This window comes from Capra hircus, chromosome 17 (assembly GCF_001704415.2).
Source record: "Capra hircus breed San Clemente chromosome 17, ASM170441v1, whole genome shotgun sequence".
NCBI lineage: Eukaryota > Metazoa > Chordata > Mammalia > Artiodactyla > Bovidae > Capra > Capra hircus.
This window is the reverse complement of record NC_030824.1, coordinates 1,758,760-1,781,035: the sequence shown is the minus strand read 5'-3', so window position 1 is coordinate 1,781,035 and position 22,276 is coordinate 1,758,760. Positions and strand designations below refer to the sequence as shown.

General features: G+C 55.7%; 1 protein-coding gene across 2 annotated transcripts; it reads right to left on the bottom strand.

Annotated features, from left to right (window-relative positions):
* On the bottom strand, positions 4,111-21,982 carry GAL3ST1 (galactose-3-O-sulfotransferase 1). 2 transcript variants are annotated; one of them, XM_018060978.1, is made up of 3 exons: positions 21,859-21,982; positions 6,293-6,432; positions 4,111-5,551 (listed from the first exon to the last, which is right to left on the bottom strand). In XM_018060978.1, the coding sequence occupies exons 2-3, from the start codon at positions 6,421-6,423 to the stop codon at positions 4,408-4,410; spliced, it is 1,275 nt and encodes a 424-aa protein (XP_017916467.1). In that variant the 5' UTR covers positions 6,424-6,432; positions 21,859-21,982; the 3' UTR covers positions 4,111-4,407. The 2 variants fall into 2 exon arrangements, with proteins under 2 accessions (XP_017916467.1, XP_017916468.1); XM_018060979.1 differs by having other exon boundaries at positions 4,111-5,548.

Sequence of the window (22,276 nt, the reverse complement as noted above, 5' to 3'; positions counted from 1 at the left end):
CAGGGGCTGCTCTCCACCCTGCCTCCCGGCGCGCCGCCCCCCCCCCCCCCGCCCCGGCTCCTGTGTTCCCAGCAGGAGCCTCCTTGAGCCAGGAAGGCCACCACTCACCCCCAACAGAGGCCTGGAACCTCACTGTGTGTCCCAGACTCCAATGGCCGTCCCATGTGTCTGGAGCAACTGCCCATGACTCATCACAGCCTTGAGGGCACGAGGCTTCAGGGGTGAGGAGAGAACTCCCCAGGCCCAGATCCAGCAGGTGGGTGTGTCACCTGGAGCTGGGTCACACCTGGCCTCCAGTGAGCGGTGACAGGGGCTCCTGGCTAGTCAGCTGCCCCAGCTGCGGACAAGAAGAAAGCCAGAGCCCAAAACTAGGACACGGGGGGCTCGTGTACTCATGGGACCTGCGCACAGTAGGTACTTGTCTGAGAGAAGCACTCCCACAGTGTACCCAGTAGGTGCTCAATAAGAGCTTGCCAAAGAAGTGATGGCAAGGGAAGCTGGAAGGGGCCGCTTCTCCCTTTTCGGTTCTGATACGGGTCTCTGGTGCCTCAGCTTGCCCCCCGACTGGGCCCCACCCCAGGGTCACGTGAGTTCTCTGCCAATGAAACCACCCCTGCACTCGTGTGCCTTGCCTAAGGTGTTACCCTCGGCAGGGATAAGGGACCAGGTCAGTTAGGACAGGTGTGAAGTCGGCCTTCAAGGGTGAAATAGCTCCCTCTCTTCCCGCTGCCCTATTCTCGCTCCCTCTTTTTCACCTTCTCCCTCCCTCCTTTCTTCTTTCTTCTCTTCCTTCCCATTTTTCTCTCTATTTTCCTTTTTCTCGACTGTGCAGCCTGCAGGATCTTAAGTCCCCCTGAGATTTGCACCCACGCCCCTGCCATGGAAGCGTGGAATCCTAACCACTGGGCCCTTTCCTCTGTCTTTCAACATTTCTTAAGAGCTGACTGTGTGCCAGGCCACTGGAGGCTGACTGTGTCCATAAGACCCAGGCCCCGGCCTGGAGGGGCCTCGCAGACAGGCAGACCCACGGCTCTACCCTGGGCTAGCCGAGCTGCAATGTGCAGCCTGGAGGCCCCGAACCTGCCTGGGGGCTGGGTTGTCAGAGAAGGGTGCCCAGAGAGAGAAGGCAGAGCGTGCTTTGAAAACACGTAACAGTGTGAAGCCTGCAAAGGGAAGGGGGCTTTACACCATAGGAACAGCATGTGCGAAGCCCCAGAGGCATGTGGCCGCCTGGTTTCTCGTGAACAGGAAGCAGGGACCATGGTGGGGGAGGGGCTTGGAGCAGAGGACGGCCTCTGGCTACAGGCGGAGGGTGGCTCTTAGGGGCGAGCCTGAGGGAGGGACGAAAGAGGGGCCCAGGTGAGGGGCAGAGTGCTGACCCGGGGGAGTGTGTTACTGTCTCGGGGCTGCCTTAACAAAGTCCCAACAGACTGGGCGGCTTCAAACAACAGGAGTTTATTCTTTCACAGATCTGGAGGCTAGAAGTCTGAAATCGAGGTGCCATGTTCCCTCTGAAACTCCGGGAGAATCCTTCATTGCCTCTCAGCTTCCGGAGGTGGCCGTCACCCTTGGCGTTCCTAGGTTGGTAGCTGCAACACGCCAACCTCTGCCCGTCTTCGCGTGGCGCGGTCCCTGGGCATCCATGTGTGTTCACATGACACTTCCATGTCTCATCAGGACACCAGCTGTATTGGATTAGGGTCCACACCGAGGACCTCGTCTTTGCTTGATTACATGTACAAAGACCCTATTTCCAAATGCCAGTCATAGGGACCTGAGAGGTAGGACTTCAGGTATGTCTTTTCAGGGGATACAGTTCAACCCGTAACAGAGAGAACAAGTAGTCTCACTGAATTTCCCCCTGGGGGCAGCCTTGATCCCTCCCTGGCTTTCACAGGTCCGGCCTACAGAGGCCTGGTCGCCCCACACTGGCCAGGAACAGAGAACCCGCCAAGACTAAACTTGGTACCATGGCGCCCTCTGCTGTCCAGATATAGCAAGGGCAGTCCGGTTCCTGAAGGCGACCCCCTTGCAGGGCCGCTTGGAGACCTCCTACTTTTTCAGCCCTGGAAGAGCCCTCAGTCCTGAGGCTGAGGTGGCCAACTGGAATGGCGCTGAAGGTCTAGGGGCTGCAAGCACCAGCTTGGCAGCTGACTGACCTGGGTTTGCGTCCTGCCTCTATGGTTGGCTGACTGGGTGACCCTGGGCTGGCGGCTCTGCTTCTCTGTGTCTCCATCACCTTCTCAGAGCAGCAAAGGGTATTGAGCGTGTTCCCACATGGCACAGTGCTGGGCACAGGGTGGTTGCTCAGTATCTGGCAATTCCTCATTATCAAAATGTTAATTATGTTAATATGTGAGTTAATAACTATACTGATTTCAAAACAAACCAGGCAGATGATAAATGCTGATAAAGTACTTTATGTTATTAGCATCTACTAACGGCCAGATTTGTTCTCCTTGGATCCCCTAAAGGGCCTAAAAGTGCCAATATTCATAATAATAAATAATGAAATAATATATCAGATTATTATTGGCATTTCTAGGCCCTTAGGGTTCCAGGGAAATAGAATTACGGGGTTCCACGAGCCAGAAAGTTATAACATTGCACTAAGTCACATCTCTCTCTGATTAATAAAAGGAGGGAAAATTCTCTAATAAGTGTGGAGTCAGTTACAGCATTTCCTGCAAATACACCTAGCTATTGTCAGTTTTATTTATTTTCGCTTGTATCTCTCCTTATGAATAAAATAAAGACTCCGAGAGCGTGCAAATCTCTTGCTACAAGGAACACTATGAGGATGCAGGCAGTAGCCCCAGGTGGTTGGTGGGGTCAAACCAGTCCCATGCTGACCAGAAGTCCTGGTTGCCCAGGACTGAGGTGTTTCCTGCAGTGTGGGAACTTTCAGGGCTCAAACCAGGTAGACCCCAGGAAACTGAAACAGTTGGTCTCCCTCATTCCTTCCTACCCTGCTTGGACCAGAAGCTCACTCCAGCAGGAAGACTGATTCAAGCCCAGGGAGGCTGAGTGATTGATCGGGCTGACTTATCTGGCTTCAAATTCTGACCCTGGCACTATGTAGCTGAGTGACCTTGGGTAGGTCACTTAACCTCTCTGAACTTTGGTCTCTAAAGCTAGGATGCTGTAAATATTCGGATAAGATATATAAGCACTTGGTTTGGAGCCTGGCACAAACAGGTCTCCAAGAGTCTCCTGGCTGCCATTTCTGCCTTCCACATCTGGCGGCTGTCTCCTGGTTAGAGACGTAAGGAAAGGCCTTTGTCCCCTTGGGGAGGCTGAGGGAGGCAGGTGGTTGGAGCTGACAGATCCCCACCCGGATTGCTCATACTTGACGTGCATGGCTGCTCTCTGGACTTGAGCTCCAGCAGGGCCTGGGCCATCTTGCTGACTGCTGTCTGCTCAGGACCAGCTCAAGGCTGGGGTGCACAACCAACAGCTAATAAATACCTTTTTTTTTTGGATAATTAAACTGAACCCTAGGATGGGAGGGGGAAATCCAGGACTGAGGGAGTTCTGGAGCCCAAGCAGAGGATGAGGCAGCCTGGAGAGGTCAGTGGGGGAGAGGGAGCTGGCACGGACAGGGCGAACAGACATTGGCTGTGGAAAGGGTTTGGGGTCCTGGGGAGATGGTTTAGTACAGGGTCTGATTCATCCTGCAACGTAAATCTCAAGCAATTCCCTTCTGTTCTCAGAATGTGAGTCTCATACGCGTATATGGGATGGACTGCGCCTATCTCAAAGGGTTACCGTGAGGACTAATGAGATTGTGCCAGGAACCCTTAGCCTGGATCCAGGGCCTGCTAAGTGCTCCCCACCTCCCTGTCACTCCCATGCACACACACACACACACCCCCACACAATCTTCTAGGTCTTGGGACCTCCCGGGAGTCCTTCAACCACAAAGGGCTTCAGCATGTGACAGACACACACCAACCCCCGTCCCACCCCTGGGCTCTGAACCCCTGGGCTCTGAACCCCTGGGCTCTGTCCACAGGTGCCCACTGTGCTGCCTTGGGCTCCCCCAATCCCCACCAGTCACACCCCCTACACGCAAACACACCAGGGCCGCGCCAGTCAGCACCACTGAGGCTGATTAACAAAAACACATCAAATTCTTTTACTTCTGAAGTCTCCCCTTTAAGGGGAGCCAGAAAATAGAACATTCTTTTGGGGGGAAGGGTAGGGGGATTTAATTTAAAATAACAACTCTAATTAGTCAAATACTGATCTCAATTAGGCCCTGTGTGCGGTGGGCCCAGTCCTTGGCTGGTCGCACCCCTGCGAACAGCCCCACCTCACCCCAGGGACTGGGGTGGCACCAGGAGGGGCCGCAGGGGGGTGGCCGGCGGGACCCCCGCCGGGCCCTCCTCGGCGGGGGGCCCGGCGTCACCACCGCAGGAAGTCCCGGATGAACTTCCAGAGCTTGGTGATCCACAGGTTGACGCCCAGGTCCATCAGATACTGGATCTCCGGCGTGAGCATGCGCCGGCACAGCTGCGCATGCTGCTGCCCGATGCTCTTCTTGAGGTTGTAGCCCAGGATGGACTTGGCGCCCAGCGGCTGCCAGGGCTGCATGGCCGAGTCCTGGATGGCCGCCGCGTCCACCGCGCGGCCGCCGTCGATGCAGATGCGGCGCATGCGCTCGTTGGCACGCCGCAGGGCGGCCACCTCGCGGGCCATGCGCTCGCGCCCGAAGGCCTCCACCTTGCGCCAGAAGCTGGCGTTGAAGTGGCGGTAGAGGCGCGCGTCCAGTACGTTCCAGGCCGTGGCGCGCCGGTACAGCTCGCCCGAGAGGCGCGGCACGGCCGAGGCGCGGCGGGCGTTGAGCTTGAAGTACAGCACGTCCTCCAGCTCCCAGCACAGCAGGTCCTTGAGCAGCACGAGCGACTCGTCGAAGTACTCCTGCAGCAGCACCAGGTGGAAGCGGCGCTCCACCTCCAGGATGTGCTCCTGCACCTGCGGGCTGCCGGGGTCCAGGTCGCTGTCGTAGCCCAGGTCGAAGAAGAGCAGGTTGCGGAGGTAGTGGGCGTTGTAGCCGCGGGGGTCGTAGTAGCGGTCGGGGTCCTGCAGGAACTCGGCCAGCTTGTCGCGGCCCGAGAGCTTCCACGTGAAGGGCACCACGGAGCCGAAGTAGTGGAAGGAGGACTCGAAGAGGCGGGCGGGGTCGCGGAGCACGGTGATGAAGGTGGCATTGGGCGCCACCAGGCCGCGCACCTCGTCGTAGTGGAAGCGCATGTGGTTGCAGATGATGTTGAAGCAGGCCCCGGGCCGGTAGTCCTGCACCAGGCTGCGCGCGAAGAAGGCGGGGTAGTCGAAGTCGTTGCGGCCGTTGGGGAAGGCGAATTTGAGCCCGTGCTTCTGGCCGAAGCGGAACAGGATGTTGAGCAGCGTGCTGCTGGCCGTCTTGTGCGTCTTCATGAACACGATGTCCCGCCGCGGCTGGCAGCCTCCCGCCGAGCTGTTGGCCGGGGTGGGAGCCTCTGGCTCACTCGGGGCGGGGGAGCAGGGTGCCGCGCCCTCGGAGGTCCTGCTGGGGATAGAGGGGTGGCAGAGCCTCAGGATTCGGCCTGCAGGCCCCTCCACCCCGGATCTACAGAGCAGGTGGCTGGGGGTGGGGGCGGTGCCCCGGGGACTCGCCATGGTCGGGGAGCCCGGGGACCAGATGGGCCAGTGTTCCAGGCTGCAAGGCTCAGGTCAGTGGTTTCGCCTATCTGGCCTTACTTTCCTTTTCTGTGAAATGGGGACAGTAACCCTCTTTGTGGTGTTGCTGTGAGGACAAGAACAAGTCTCATTCGTGGCCACTGTGATGTACATTTATCATGAATTCGTATTAGGCTGGACCACATGAAACCCTGCATGCAAAAATGGGGATTTCCTCTAGTTCGACTTAATACCTCCAACGAAGGGCACAGGCTTGGGTAGGTGATCAGCCCAATGAGGAGGCAGGATGACCTCATGGTTACGAGCCAGGCTTGGAGGCGGGCAGACCGCAGTTTGAATCCAGGCCTGTGCCAGCCGAGTGCTCTTGGACTGGGCATCCCCACCTCCCGGCCCCACTGGAGCCCACCGTGCAGATGGTGACACCCACTTCGCAGATGAGGACACCGAGGCTCAGGGTTCCACGGTGAGTTCCCCCGCCTTCAGTGGGACTTCTGCCCCACATAGCATGATGCAGGCACAGGGTGGCCACCCAGGGGGTAGCCCTGGTCATCAGAGTGGGAGCCAACCCTCTGCTACCCCCAGCCCGCGGCTGCCCATCAGGGCCACTCACGTGGAAGCCAGCCCAGTGTACAGTGGGGGGACGGCATAGGAGTACAGCAGCAGCAGGAAGCTGGTGAAGAGTGCCCCCAGCACCAGCCCCTTGGCCATGGACTCCCAGCGCTTCTTCTGCGGCAGCGGCATCTCAGACACCTGCGGGGGGTGGGTGGGGGGTGCAGAACAGGCCACATGTTAGGAGGCCGCCCCAGGGAGCCCTCACCACCATCCCGGGCCTGGCTGGCTTGAGAGGCAGCTTTTAACATTGGGACCTGCCTTCGCCAGCTCTGTGCAGCCCCCCCACCTCAGCAGTCCAGATAAGGACAGCATCTGGGCTGCGGATGGACACGGTGGACAAAGCCAACGCCAGGAAAGGCTGGGGCAAGTAGCAGGGGAAGGCTCTGCTGCCTGGGTCAGTTTGCATTTGTGAGCTTAGTGGTGGGTGTATGGGTGTTATCAGTTTTTGTTTGTTTGTTTTTTTTTGTAGACCTTTCTGGGCTTCATAATGAAATCGTCTAAATAAAACAAGGAAAAGAAGACCCTTTTCTAGTGCCCTGTACCCCCAGGCCCGGGCCAGGGGTGTCTACAGAGAGGGCCCTGGGGCCTGAGTCTCTCATCGTTCTGAAGCCTCAGCCAGCCTGCCTGGCCCCCCTGCCACCCTTCCCAGCCGTCCAGTGAGCGGCTGAGCTCCTTGTCTCTCCGCACTGGCTCCCGTTCCCATGGGGTCTGTAGGGGACCAGGTGGAGAAACTGAGGCTGAGGGTGAGGAAGGAGAGGACTCAGATCATACAGGCCTCTGCCCACGTCTCTGCCTCTTCTCCAGCTGCTGGCAGGCTGGGTCAACCAGCTTAAATCTGAATGGCAGGTGAACAACAAATTTTTTCAGTTATCTGTGTGTCCCAAATAATGCCTAGGATATACTTATACTAACAATTATTCAGTATTTCTCTGAATATCAGATTTAACTAGATGTCCGGTGGCCGGATGAGTGCTCCAGCTCTCAGCAGGGAACCGCTGGACTGTGTCTACAGGGGGCACCTGTGCGCCTTGAGACCAGTCTGTGACCTCAGGCTGAGCAGCAGGCAGCCCAGGAGCTGGAGCAGTCCATTCACCCTGAAATTCTCCCTCGGTCACAGCCTTTTCAGCAGCAGCCTGGTCTTACTTTTCAGTCCCTGGTGGCTCAAGACAGTAAAGCGTCTGCCTGAAATGTAGGAGACCCGGGTTCCATCCCTGGTTGGAAAGATCTCCTGGAGAAGGAAATGGCAACCCACTCCAGTACCCTTGCCTGGAAAATCCCATGGACGAAGGAGCCTGGTAGGCTACAGTCCACGGGGTTGCAAAGAGTCGGACACGACTGAGCGACTTCACTTCACTTTTCACTTTCCTGGTTTTTCGTTTGGGGGCTAGGTTTTAGGTCTGACCGTGGCGACCCCGTCAGCAGGGGGCTGAGGCCTGAGCTGAAATGGGGGCTGTTCAGGCCGAGCTGTGGGGGTCCAGGACAGAGCTGGGACTCAGGGGATCTTTGCATGGCCCCTTAGCTGCAAAGCCAAGGTCTCAAACTTTCCACTCCGTGCTGCGCTGGGCCCCGGGCACTGGAGGCTGTGAGAGGTCATCCATGCCGCCCGCAATCACACACACGGCACGTCACCACTGACCCTGGGGCCAGAGGCCGGCCAGCCAGCCTGGAGGAGAACCCCTGGGAGAGTGACCGGAGGCACCCACAAACCTTTGCCAGAGAAGGGGCATTCCAGGCCTACCTGACCAGTCCCTGAGTCCCCCGCTGATCATCTAGAAAGTGCTCTCACAAGAAAGGACACGAAGAAGCAATTTGCAGAGGAAAAAACTCACCGGAGGGAGCCTGGCCTCCCTGGTGACAGGACATATCTCTGTCCACTCTTAGGCGGGCAAGGTGGACAGGGTCGGGAGGGAAGGAAAGTGTTTCCAGAGGGTTTTCCTTTCGAAGGAAGACTGTAGAAACCCTCCCAGTTCTAACTCTTCTTCAGAAAGACTTGGGGAAAGTCACCCAAGTAAGGGCGTTCACAGCAGTTTGGTCAGAAAAAAAAGGAAACCACGTCAGTGTCCATCAGCAGGGAATTCACTGCCCAAACCAAGGCCCATTCCCAGACGGAGGCATCTGCACCCGCTTTAACAGAAAAAAAAAAAAAAAAAGGTAGAGCTGAATGGACTGGCTCAAAACCACGCCGTGACCTACTAACATGAAAAAGGAAAGTTCTGGGACAGCATGCCGCCAAGTCCATATAGGTGATGGTAAATACACGCAGACCCAGAAAGAAACCCCTGGAGGGGCGTGTTCTAGGTTGTAATAGTGGTATCTGCATAGCTAGGGAAGGGGTATATGAGCAAATACTCCTATATTTTGCATTTCTGTTAGGGTTGGATTTCTTTATTAAAGAGAATATATTACTTCTTAATCAGAAAAAGGCAATAACATGTATTTACTATATTTAAAGGATAGATAAAGCTTGCAAGGTGGGGAAAGTCAGCTTGCGATGGTCTGGTCACAGAGAGACCTCAGGAGAGGGAGGTGCTGACCCGGAAGCCCCAGGCCCAGGTTTCAGTCACAGGAACCCTTTGGCGCCTCAGTTTCTCATCTGTAAAATGGGGAGGCTGATAGCGCTAGCTCTGTCCCCGCCCTACCCCGCAAAGATGAAGCAGGCAAAGTGGCTGGCACATGGTTACCGCTCAAAGAGAGTGGGAACCTGCTCAAAGTCCTGTTCTTGTCATCCTCGGGATGGGTCCCCTTTGCCAACCAAGCGCAAATCTGCCCCCCACCTCAAGCGCCCCCTCAACCGGCCTCCTGTTCCTTGGGGTCCCACAGGGCAGTCCTGGGCTGGGCCAGAACCTCAGACTTGAGCCCAAGCCCTGAGTGGGGCCCTAGGCCTCGGTTTCTGACTTTAAAATGTGGAGGGGTTCGGATTGCTGCCCTCTGACTCACTCCCCCCAGGGCCCACCCCTGTCTCAGGAGCCCACTCACCAGGGCACCTTCCAGAACTCAGGGAGGCTGCTGCTGAGGCTCTGGGCGAGGTCAGGCAGCAGGGGGCAGACCAGCCTCCCAGGACCACCAATCAGGCTCTGCCTGGCCCCGCCCAGGCCCGCCCCCTGACCCCCACCGGGGCTTTCCCTCATTCATTCCTTCATTTCCCACTCTGGCTTCCTCAAAAGCAGCCGGGCCTGCCCTGCCAGGTGCTGGGCCCTGGGCCCTTGCCACCCTCTGGTGTCACTTCTGAGCCCCTCTAGGAGCCAGACCCTGGGACGGGGGCTTTTCCAGAGCATCTTACTGACTCCACCCAGCTATCCTCAGAAGCAGACCCCACTGTCACCCCTATTTTGCATACTGGGAAACTGAAGCTCTGGGTCACAAAGCACGGAGCAGAACTGGGATTCGAGCTGTTGGCTCGCAATGTGAGTCTTCCTGGATGTCCCTGGCAGTTGCTGCCCAGCGTGCCGCAGGCCCAGCCCCAGCCCCAGAGGAAAGGGTGTGTACAGTGGGACCTCACAGAAGGCCGAGGCTTGCAGGCAGCTGACAGTCCCAGGTCTGAGGCCATGAGGTGGTGGTGGTGGCTTAGTTGCTCAGTCGTGTCCAGGTCTTTGCGACCCCATGGAATGTAGCCTGCCAGGCTCCTCTGTCCGTGGCATTTTCCAGGCAAGAATACTGGAGTGGGTTGCCATTTCCTCCTCCAGGGCATTTCACCACCCAGGGATCGAACCCGTGTCTCCTGGCAGGCAGATTCTTTACCACTGAACCATCAGGGACGCCTAAGGCCTTGGGGTACTGAGGACGATCGCAGCACACCCCAAGCCTCCCAGCCTCCACCTTGGAAACTGGTGCCTCCAGAAGGCTGAGGCTCAGAGAGGGCAGAGCCCCCATCAAGGTCGCACAGCACAGCAGCAGCAAAGACAGGGCTAGAGCCTGAGTCTCCCTTCTCCGCTATGGCGGGACAGTCCCAGGCACTCAGGGGGGCCATCCCCCTCCCCACCCCACCCCCTCTATGCTTGTCCTCCTGGGTTACCCCAGCCAGATCGCCCTCCATGTGTGCCGATGGCTGGCTCCCGGCCAGACCCAGCAGTCCTCCTGTTCAGCTGGGCCAGCAGACTCCAGGGAAAGAAGAGGAAACGGGGCTCATCCTCCGCAGCGTCCACACAGGGACCCCAAGCCCAGGATGGTGAGCCTTCCAGCCTAGGGTGTCACCACCAGACAGGCTTCGGTCCCAGGGCATCTGCTCCCCCAGGGGCCGTGCGCAGGGCAGAGGAAGACACACTCACCTGGGGCCAGGTCTGGCTGCCCCTTCCCTCTCCCTGCCTGAGCCACGTCAGCCTGAGCCAGGCTGCCTCTGCGGTCACTGGGAAACGGAACGCTCCAATGACACCCAGGAGTGTGCTGGCTGGCTCCCTCTTGTTCAGCCGTGAATATTCATGAGTTCCCTCCCTGGGGAGAGCAGGTGGTGTCCTATACTCTGCGGGTGCTGCCCTAGCCCTCTGCCCCCTGGGTGGTCCCCCCCCACCCTCTCTAGACCTCAGCAGCCGGGCAGCTCCTCCATCCAAGGGCTCAGCAAGGTCCCCGGCGTCCTTGGCCCAAGGACACAGGCAGCCGCAGAGCCCTGCAGAGAGCCTGGGACTGGCTTAAAGGCCACGGGAGGGACACGAAGGCAGGTGAGCGGGGAAGCTAATTGCTTCTCCAATCACATCTCATGTTAAGTCTCAAAGCTGCCCTCTGAGTCAGGTACAACCATTAGCCACTCCCCAGGTCAAGATACCCAGGCTCAGAGAGGTGAATTCACCTGTCCAAGGTCACACAATTAGCCATGAGCAGACAGAACCAGAGTCAAAACACGGACTTACCAAACTCTAGGGCTTAAAGATGCCCAAGGCACGACCTGAGACCAAGGTTGGCCTAAAAGCTGGGAGAGCCCAGAGTGCCAGGACCTCAACCAGGACGGTCCCCTGGAGGCAAAGTACCTGAGCAGGACTAGGAGGACGAGTCTGATGAGACTTCACCCCTCTGAGCTCCAGGTTCTTCATCAAAAAGGTACAGAAATGCTGCCTCTCCTGCCTCCACCCTGGGTGAGGTGGTGCCACAGGACACCCCTGGATCAGCCTCCAGGGATCTGGGCTGATCAGAGATGCGGATCCTTCCCAGTCTCTGTAGGAACAGGTGGGTCTAGGAGCCCTCAGGCTCAGCCCAGGCACTGGAATCTCTCATCCTTGCTCAGCGTTGCTCATGGACAGAGGGTGCCCAGAAACGCCTCCCCACCCATACCCCACCAAATCCTTCCTTCAACACTGATGCCCAGAGCCCCCACCATGGCCCATGCACGGGGCTCTAGGGACCCAAGTATCGCCATCAATTGATAATAATCACTACTGTGACAGTCAGTGATGCCACAGCGAGCACTTTCATAAACCGAGCAGCTGCCAGTGCCTCCGAAGGAGCAGCAGGCGTCTGACCCTGTGTGCTCAGCGTTCTTTCCCCCAGAGCCCCGCCCAGCATCCACGGAACACAGGGGAAGCCCAGGGTCCTCCTCTCCCTGGGGGCTGAGCCCAGTCCAGGGCTGGCATCAAACAGCAGACATGGAGGTTGATGAGCGTGGACTCTGGACCGGAGTCTCATCCTGTGCTCGGGACTCGCCATGCATCATGCACCCTCGTAACCTTTGCAGGGAGCCCTCTTTATCCCCTTCTGTACTGTAGACGAGAAAGCTGAGGCGCAAGGAGAGGAAGTGACAAGCCCAGAGCCGGGAGGTAGAGGGGAGAGGTAAGATCCTGGTCCAGGTGGGAATGGAGCGCGAGCTTTTGAGCAAGAAGTGAAAGTGTGAGAGGAGTGGGAATCTAGTAAGAAGAGACATGTAAATATTTTATTTACACACATATGTACCAGTAACAGAGTTTCGGAAAAATTAAAGCACTGCAAGTCTGGGAACTTCCCTGGTGGTCTAGCGGCAAAGAGGTCACACTCCCGGTGCAGAGGTCCCAGTTCAGCCCCTGGTCAGGGAACTAGATCCCTCATGCTGTCACCGAAGACCCCACATGCCACAGTTAAGACCTGGTGCAGCCAAGTAAACTTGTTTTTTAACCTGAAATTTTCGTATTTCTAAATATTGTTCTTGTCATAGTGGATTGAGGCCAACCATAAGGGAAAATCTTTGCTTCTGCTCTTAATATTTCTACTTGGAATTTGATTACTTCATTTTCTCTTTGACAACAACACTGCTCTAGTAGCCAATGTATACAATGCGTTGTATAATTTGATTCAACTAATTTTCATAGTGTTCTTTATTGGCCGGCCTTTAGCTGGCGTTCGACGTCCACAAGCACTTACCATACAAAAACTTCATTTTAGAATGGCGAACGATCACCCAATAAGAGTTTTGTTAGGAAAATTATTTGAAGAATGATAGAAGATGCCTAAGGAACCTTCTGATCCAGTGACACTCAAAGGAACAGACCATAAAATAAATTGGGAAAGACAGAGGGAAATTTCAGTGTAGTATAACCTAGACTTCCACTATTTTATTATATATTCATTTATATCCAGAAAAACAAAGACGAAATTCTAAAGATGCAAATGCATGCTAATACTCTAACCCTCTTGTCAACACCAGTTCATTTTGCATGCAGTTTTGGTTCCAGAAATGTACATTTTCCTCTCCCATAAAATTAGTCTGGAGGCTGGACATGAAAACAAGTTACTAGTAGCCAGTTTTTCAGTTATGATAAGTGACCCATAACTTAAAACTCACCACAGTAGAGACATAGCAGCTTCCCGTATGCCAGCAGTTTTGTTAAGGCTTCGTCAAATGTGAATGGTACGCGTGCACGTGTTTAGTCACGCAGTCGTGTCCGACTCTGCGACCCTTCAGACTGTAGCCTGCCAGGCTCTTCTGTCCATGGGACTTTTCAGGCAAGAATACTGGAGTGGGTTGCCATTTCCTTCTCCAGCGGATCTTCCCAACCGAACGATCAAACCCACATCTTTTGTTTCTGCTGCATTGCAGGCGGATTCTTCACCCACTGAGCCATGGTATAGGATATTGAAAAACCAATGAGCGCTGATTCAAAGCAAATTCCTCTTTTAATTACAACACGGTAACAGGTCAAGAGAGTTTAACATCTGAGACAAGGGGAAGTCAATAAAACAATAGCATTTTGATGTAGTAATTAAGAAATATGACTCCATGGCTGTCATGGATATCTCAAGCACTCTGGATCTTTTTATTGCTTTTATCAAAATCTACAATGCAGAACACTACTCTGAGTGGTAGTATATTTGATAAGCAGCTAGCATCTTAAAAAGCAGATATACTAGATATGCTAGATAAGCAGATATGCTAGATAGCATATTAAAAAGCAGAGACATTACTTTGCCAACAAAGGTCCCTCTAGTCAAGGCTATGGTTTTTCCAGTGGTCATGTATGGACGTGAGAGTTGGACTGTGAAGAAAGCTGAGCACTGAAGAATTGATGCTTTGAACTGTGGTGTTGGAGACGACTCTTGAGTCCCTTGGACTGCAAGGAGATCCAACCAGTCCATCCTAAAGGAGATCAGTCCTGGGTGTTCATTGGAAGGACTGATGCTGAAGCTGAAACTCCAATATTTTGGCCACCTCATTCGAAGGGTTGACTCATTGGAAAAGACCCTGATGCTGGGAGGGATTGGGGGCAGGAGGAGAAGGGGGAGACAGAGGATGAGATGGCTAGATGGCATCACTGACTCTATGGACATGAGTTTGGGTGAACTCCGGGAGATGGTGATGGACAGGGAGGCCTGGCGTGCTGCCGTTCATGGGGTCACAAAGAGTCGGACACGACTGAGCAACCGAACTGAATTTAACTGAACTGAAAATGTGAATGGTACGCGTGCACGTGTTTAGTCACGCAGTCGTGTCCGACTCTGTGACCCTTCAGACTGTAGCCTGCCAGGCTCTTCTGTCCATGGGACTTTTCAGGCAAGAATACTGGAGTGGGTTGCCATTTCCTTCTCTAGCGGATCTTCCCGACCTAACGATCAAACCCACATCTTTTGTTTCTGCTGCATTGCAGGTGGATTCTTCACCCACTGAGCCATGGTATAGGATATCGAAAAACCAATGAGCGCTGATTCAAAGCAGATTCCTCTTTTAATTAAAACATGATAACAGGTCAAGAGAGTTTAACATCTGAGACAAGGGGAAGTCAATAAAACAATAGCATTTTGATGTAGTAATTAAGAAATATGACTCCATGGCTGTCATGGATATCTCAAGCACTCTGGATCTTTTTATTGCTTTTATCAAAATCTACAATGCAGAACACTACTCTGAGTGGTAGTATATTTGATAAGCAGCTAGCATCTTAAAAAGCAGATATACTAGATATGCTAGATAAGCAGATATGCTAGATAGCATATTAAAAAGCAGAGACATTACTTTGCCAACAAAGGTCCCTCTAGTCAAGGCTATGGTTTTTCCAGTGGTCATGTATGGATGTGAGAGTTGGACTGTGAAGAAAGCTGAGCACTGAAGAATTGATGCTTTGAACTGTGGTGTTGGAGACGACTCTTGAGTCCCTTGGACTGCAAGGAGATCCAACCAGTCCATCCTAAAGGAGATCAGACCTGGGTGTTCATTGGAAGGACTGATGCTGAAGCTGAAACTCCAAAATTTTGGCCACCTCATGCAAAGGGTTGACTCATTGGAAAAGACCCTGATGCTGGGAGGGGTTGGGGGCAGGAGGAGAAGGGGAAGACAGAGGATGAGATGGCTGGATGGCATCACTGACTCGATGGATATGAGTTTGGGTGAACTCCGGGAGTTGGTGATGGACAGGGAGGCCTGGCGTGCTGCAATTCATGGGGTCGCAAAGAGTCAGACATGACTGAGTGACTGAACTGAATTGGCAAGCAGTTTGGGGACGTATGAAGAAAAGGCATGAGTAAAAGCATTTTCTAAAGTGAGATGTTTGGGATTAGAAGCCGTGAGCTATTATATGGAGAATGGATGAACATCAAGGTCCTGCTGTAGGGCACAGGGAACTATATTCCGTGTCCTGTAATAAACCATAATGGAAAAAATACATATATGTAATGGGAAAAGAATATATATATGTGTGTGTGTGTGTATAACTGAATCACCTTACTGTACACCAGGAACTAACACAACATTGTAAATCAACTATACTTCAATAAAATAAATTTAAAAAAGAAGAGCTGCATGGAGCCAAGCCTTCCAGAGTGCAGTGTTGATCACAGAGCTGTGCCTGCAGCCTTGCCAGAGGGGTCTCTTCCCCAAGTGTCAGTGACACCGCCTCTGGTTGGCTCCGCCCCCACCGGAAAGTTTTCTTTTCTGTATGGTTTTGTTTGCTTCCTTTCGGCCGTGCTGGGTCTCTGTGGCTGCATGGGCCTTTCTCTAGCTGCAGCAAGCCGGGGCTGCTCTCTAGCTGTGGTCTACAGGCTTCTCTCTGAGGCGGAGCACAGGCTCCAGGGCATGCGGGCTTCAGCAGTTGCAGCATGTGGGCTCAGTAGCTGCAGTTCCCAGACTCTAGAGCACAAGCTCAACAGCTGTGGCCCACGAGCTTAGCTGCTGCGTGGCATGTGGGATCCTTCCGGGCCAGGGATCGAACCCATGTCTCCTGCATTGGCAGGTGGATTCTCTGCCACTGGGCCAGCAGTACAGGTATTCTGCAGGTACTGACTGGGCACCTGTACAACGCCCAGCACTGAGGTGCAGGCCGCCCAGTGCACAGAGCCCAGGCTTTCAGGGCTGGGGGCGAGAGAGGAGCAGGCAGACAGCTGCGGGTGCTGTGATGGAGACACACAGGCAGAGCTTCCTGGTGCAGAGAACACACCAGATCCAGCCTGGAGGGGCGGGAGTGGGGCTGGCCAGGGAGAACTGGCGTAGGGGACTCTGTTGGCAGAAGCTGCGGCGCGCTTTACTATTTCCAAAGGCAGTTAACTCCCCTTCTCATTGGGTACGCGACTAAACTGCCTTAGCTCAGTGTTCTCATGTGACTAAATTCTGGCCAGTGGAATAGGAGCAAAATGACAGCTGGTGAGGTTAAGTGGGCCAGTCTCTGTGATCTCCTTTCCCACCTGCTAGGTGAGTGGGTCTGGAGATGGGCAAGGCCAGGAGGTGGGAGGAACCCGGATCTCTGCGTTTCTGATCATCAAACATCTGATTAAATTCAGGAAAAAGACAACACAACTGCCATTGTGTTAATAAGCCTTTTAAAACTTGGGACTTGGGACTCCCGTGGCAGACCAGTGGTTAAGACTCTGCGCTCCCAACGCTGGGGACCCAGGTTTGATTCCTGGTCAGGGAACTAGATCCCACAGGCTGCGACTAAGACTTCACACGCAGCAACCAAAGACCCCTGCATGCCACAAGAAGATCAGAAATCCTGCAAGCAGTCGGTGCAGCCGAAACACAAAGAAAACCAACTTGAGGCTTATCTGTTTCAGCGGCTAGCATTAACTAATGCAGAACAAGCCGGGCAGAGAGAAAGGCCTGTGCAAGGGCCCAGGGCAGTTGAGAAGCTGACAGGCGGCCAGCCTGGCTGGGAGTGTCCAGCACATGTGCCTGGCAGAGGCTGGGTGCGTGAGCAGGAAGACTAGCAGCACAGCCAGGACAGGGGCAGGCAGGACACGCAGGGCCTCGGGAAGCACACTAAGGGGTTTGGCTGGGGTCCTGTGGGCAAGAGGAGCCCTGGGAGGGTCTTCAGCAGAGGAGCGAGGAGACGGGGCTCCCGTCAGGCTGCAGGATGAAGAATGAGCTGTAGGGGTGGGAAGGAGTGGGAGAAGCAGGCACATCTAGATGGTGGTGGTCAGGGCTGTGCAGGTGTGAAGGGACCTGGACCAGGAAGAAGTCGGGACGGACTGGACACCCCCCGTAGATCATGGCATGGACAGCATTCGGTGGGTGATGGGGTGTGGAGGAGGTGGGGGGGAAGAATTCCTGCTGGGGGTGACTGGCTGGCTGGGGGCAGAGCTAGTCCCTGAGAAGGGGAGGCTAAGAGAGGGGCAGGTTTGGTATTGGGGTTAGGGGGACAAGGTCAGTTTCAGTTTAGGATACATTGAGTCTGGGGTGTACAGGGTGCCTGTAGAATGTGCAAAGAGCAGGAGGAACCTCTGCTTCGAGTGCAAGAGAGAGATCTCGGGCGAGAGAGTATGGGGCCCATGGGCACAGAGGTGGGAACTGAGGCCGGAAGAGGAGATGGGGTCACCAGGGAAAATGTGAGGAAGGAGAGGACCTCTGCACTGATGGGAACAGGGAGGGGAAGAGCCCCCTGTCCCCAAGGAGATAAAGGGCCTCCAAAGCCATTGTCTACAGAACATTTTGTAGAACCACTGATCTCTGAACCCATTCCTTCACCGATGGGCATCACCGTTTGTTCAGCGGGTACATATAGGAACAGGGACCTGGCAGAGGGAGGGTGTCCTAGAGCTAGCTGTCTCCTGTGGCTGGAAGGGAATCTCATAGGGACACGGGAGGAGATTTTAAGAGGAGAGCAGAAAGACTCTCCCTACAGTGCTCGCACATACAGTGTATATGTGCCAAGTCACTCCAGTCATGTCCAACTCTGTGACCCCATGGACTGCGGCCCGTCAGGCGGCTCTGTCCATGGGATTCTCCAGGCAAGGACACTGGCATGGGTTGCCATGTTCTCCTCCGGGGGATCTTCCCGACCCAGGGATCGAACCCCGGTCTCTTACGTCTCCTGCACAGGCAGGCGGGTTCTTTACCAGGAGCGCCACCAGGGAAGCCCCACTCAGGGTGTGTGTTTGGCAGCAAATACCATAGTTCTAAAAGTGCCCAGCCTCCGACCCAGCACTTCTACGTATGGGAATTTGTTCAAAGAGGACAAACGAGATCTGAGATGGAGCACAAAGACGGCCACTGCAGTGGTGTTTAGCGAAGGAGCGAAACAGAGACAACCTCAGTGTCCAACAGGAGGGGATGGTTGGAAATACCATGTGATGGGGACTTCCAGCGGTTGAGAATCTGCCTTACAATACGGGGGATGCAGGTTTGATCCCTGGCCGGGGAACGAAGCCCAGGAGCAGGGAAACTGAGTGCACAGGCTCTGAGCCCCCGTGCTCTACACCCTGTGAGCCACGAGTAGAGAGGAGCCCACGCGCTGCGGCCACAGCCAAGGCTCGCCACCACCTAAGTGAAGGACTGTTTTACAGAATATATTATGTGGCATGCATCCAATGATCCCATATGTATTCATGAAAATGACGTCTGTAACATATGGCGATGGCACCCCACTCCAGTGCTCTTGCCTGGAGAATCCCATGGACGGAGGAGCCTGGTGGGCTGCAGTCCATGGGGTCGCGAAGAGTCGGACACGACTGAGCGACTTCACTTCACTTTCACACACACATAATATTCACACACAGATAATTTTGTTTTTTACAAAGAGCCTGTATTACTCTGGAAAAACATGAAAAATAACGATATTTCCATTTTGAAAAACTTCCATCTGGCTGGAGGAGGAGGGAACCATGGCTAGTCTGAACCATGCCCCACGTAGCTGTGTGACCTGTGTAGGCAAGCCACCCTCTCTGAACCTCAGTGTCCAAAAGCAGGGAAGAAGCAGCAAGGGTCTGGGACAGAGAAGAAGCTGAAAAGTGTGAGCCACACAGTTGAAAGGGCAGATGGAAAGGTTGGCTCTCCATCCAGGAGCGCTGGGGGACTGACTTGCGAGAATCTAGAAGCTTCCTCTCAGAGACCCTCTGCAGTGGGGTGCTGGAGTAGAGAAGGGGAGGATCGCAGAGAGACATTTCAACTTGCAGAACCACCTCCGAAAGTGTCAAGGAGCCCTGACGGCTTGCTCCTACCGCCCCCACCTGGCTGGGGGGATGGCTGCAGCTAGGTCGGGGGTCTGGCAGCTGACTAAGAAGAGGTCAGTGTAACTTGATGACTCAGAAGATTTTCTGATCTTGCAGTCAGTCACCTGTTTCCATGACGCCTAATGGCAAACACACCTGCAACCGCAACAGATAACCTTTGGTGTCACCTGCTAGCTTTGCAATGGTGGGCTCCGCCCACAGGTCTTCTTACGTTGACAGACAAGATCACCAGCCCTCCTGATGAAAGATTTGAGTCGCCCCAAAACAGCCCTAACTGAAGAGTTAGGTTAACAACATGAGTTAACCCAGCAGTCAGTCGCTTCTGTATCAGCTTCAGAACTCCTGAGATCCCCGGAGGTGAGTGTGTGGGCATTGGCAGTACCATCATCTGTACCTTCTAGCGTGACTGAAACGTTTCTTTAAAAAGGTATGTCATGCACTTATTTGCATAATAATATGTAAAATATAAAGGTTTTTCAAAAGGAGCTGAGCAGTTGCTAGGTACAATGCCCTGGATCTGCCCGCCCGCCTTGCTAATCCTGGAGAGGTTTGGCTAGAAATCTGGCTCCAGCACTCCCGAGCTGGGCCACCTTGGGCAGGTGACCTCCCCTCTCTGAACCTAGGTTTTCTACCAAATAGGGATACCACGACCTTCCGTGAGGATCAAACGGGATGGGGCATGCAGAGCCCTTTGCACACACCTCGGATTGTTATCCTGACCCTTCTAGACCCACCAGGCAGGAGAGGCAGCACCCGCCATTGCAGTCTCCTGAGACCACCTCCCCACTCCAGCACCCACATACCTCCCATGCTCCAGAGCCAAGGTCCCCATGTCCCAGACTCCACATCTGAGAAAACCAAGGCACAGAGAGGGAATGACTTGCCTGGAGTCCCATGGCAAGTCTGGGCATTACTGGGATCGATATTACTGGGGGTCCCCAAGCCACACCTCATCGCTGCCCTGGGGCTAGCGGGCAGGAGAGAGGTTTCTTCTGGACCCCCATTTCCTCTGAACCATCACTCCTCACCAGGCGATTCCCCGACCCCTGCCCGCTGACCCCTGTGGGCACTCTGCTCCCTCGTGCCCTCCCCTGTCTGGAGTGGGGTATGGCTCCTAAATGGGGATGGTCCATATTCCTTGCTCAGTCCAAGGGGCGCAAAAAACCCTTCACAAGCCTGCTGCCGTGCCTGGAATCCCAGCATCTGTGTATCCTTCTCCCAGGTTAATCACTGCCACTTTCACCGGGGTGACACGATCAAGTCCCTTAGAGCCCAGAGGGAGGGACACACTCCTCCCTTTGCTGGATTGGACCCCCGCCCATCAGACCAGCGATGCACCAGAGGCCTGCACGCTTCTTTGTCCGCAGGGCGCTTCCTTCAGGCAGGGCTCTGCCTGAGTGAGAAGCAGGGAGGAAGCGGCCCGAGGGGGCAGCTGGGAACAGGGCTCTGTTGTTTCTGCTCCCAGGGCAGCAGCCTGCCCACCCCCCGAGTGTCAGGCAGAGCTGGGAGCTAGGGGCACACGCGGGGGAGGGTCCTGAGCTGGGGGCTGGGGGCAGCCATGGTAACTCGAAGAGGCTAGGACCCCACAAAAGGAGCAGAGAAGAGAGAGATCTTGAGCAAGTCTGGGGTCCTGAAACCGGGGCTCAGGCGCGTCTCTGAATTTGGAGTCCGTTTAGCCACATCTGAACTGTGACCCTGGGAAAGTCCCCAAATCTCTCTGAAGTTCAGTGTCCCCGCTGGGATCACAGGATTAGTAATTATGGCTCCTCCGAGGGGTAAGGTACGGTGCAGCTGCGCAGCGCCTGCTTCAGTGCAGGCCTGCCCACGGCCTTGCCCTCTCTGGGCCTTAGGTCAGTCACCCTCTTCGTGAAGGGAGAGGTTGGATCCACCCATCTGGACCGTCCTCCTGGGGATTTCCATGGTGCCTGTCACCTGGGCAACCCAGGTGATCAGGTGTCGGGCCTGCCGTCCTCTCGCGTTCCCTCCCGCTGCTCCGGGTTACTGCAGCCAGCTGTGTGCCCACCACCTCTCCTGCTCTGTGCAGGTGGGAGGGGGGTCCCCGCTGGGAAGGGACCACAGCCTTTCTCTGTGCTGCTGCCAAAGCACTGGCTTGGTACCAAGGTGGGCAGACCAAGCTGGACCCCTTTCTGAGCACTGGTCCAGGAAACACGGGAGTTGCTGGCTTAGCTAGGGGACCCTTCTCGGACCCCAGAGATAGCCCCGCTCCCTCAAGTCTTTCCTGGGTGGCCTTGCCCGCCAAGTGGCAGAGGGCAAGGCCTTCCACAGGCAGGGGGGATCCAGCCTTTATCCTGACGCCCAGCCCCTGCTCTGACCGCCCCTCTTCTGGGGAGGGCTGGTGGGAAGAGGGAACATCCCCGCCTCTCCTCCCTCTGGCACCCTGTCCAAGATTAATGATTAATGAACACCCAGCTCCAGCCCAGCTCCCGCCCCACCCACCCCAAGTCAGGAACTGGGTAAACCCTGGAAACAGGAGCCTGGGGAAGAAACAAGGAGGGCCGGGTGAACACCAACCTGCTCCCCATCAGGCTCCAGTCTTCCCACCCTCTGTCAGCCGGGATGGGCGCACGGACCCTGGAGTGGTAGAGTACCGCTCGGGTCCAGAGTCTGGCGAGCTCAGCCCCAGTTCCGGGGCGTGAAGCAGCGCGGCCGGGACCCCAGGGGGTAGAGTGAGGCAGGGCACAAGCTGGTGGTGGGTGCCGGGCCCCCAGGACATACCTTGTCCCGGTCCTTCTCGGGCTTGGTGTGCAGGTTCGGCCACGGGCCGCGCCGCCCGGGCGCTTACTAAGGCGGCGGGGCGTACCCGCCGGGTCCCCCCGCTCGGCCGGGCCTGGACCATGCTCCCGCCCCCGCCGCCGCCGCCGCCGCACCCGCTCCGGCCAGGTGCGGCCGCCAGCCTGGCCCTGCCCCCGCGCCCCCCCACCCCGGCGCCGCGGCCAATGGGTGCCCCGGGCCTCAGCCCCCTCCCCGGCCCTCCGCGCCCGCCCCGGGCGCACAGAAGCCGCATTCAGCGCGCCGGGGCGCAGCGTCGCGCCCCCGCCGCGGGCCCAACAAGGCGCGTTTGTCTCAAATGCGCCAACGGGGCCATTGTCCCGCCGCCGGACCCCGAGGCTCGGCCGATCTCCCGGCCACGGAG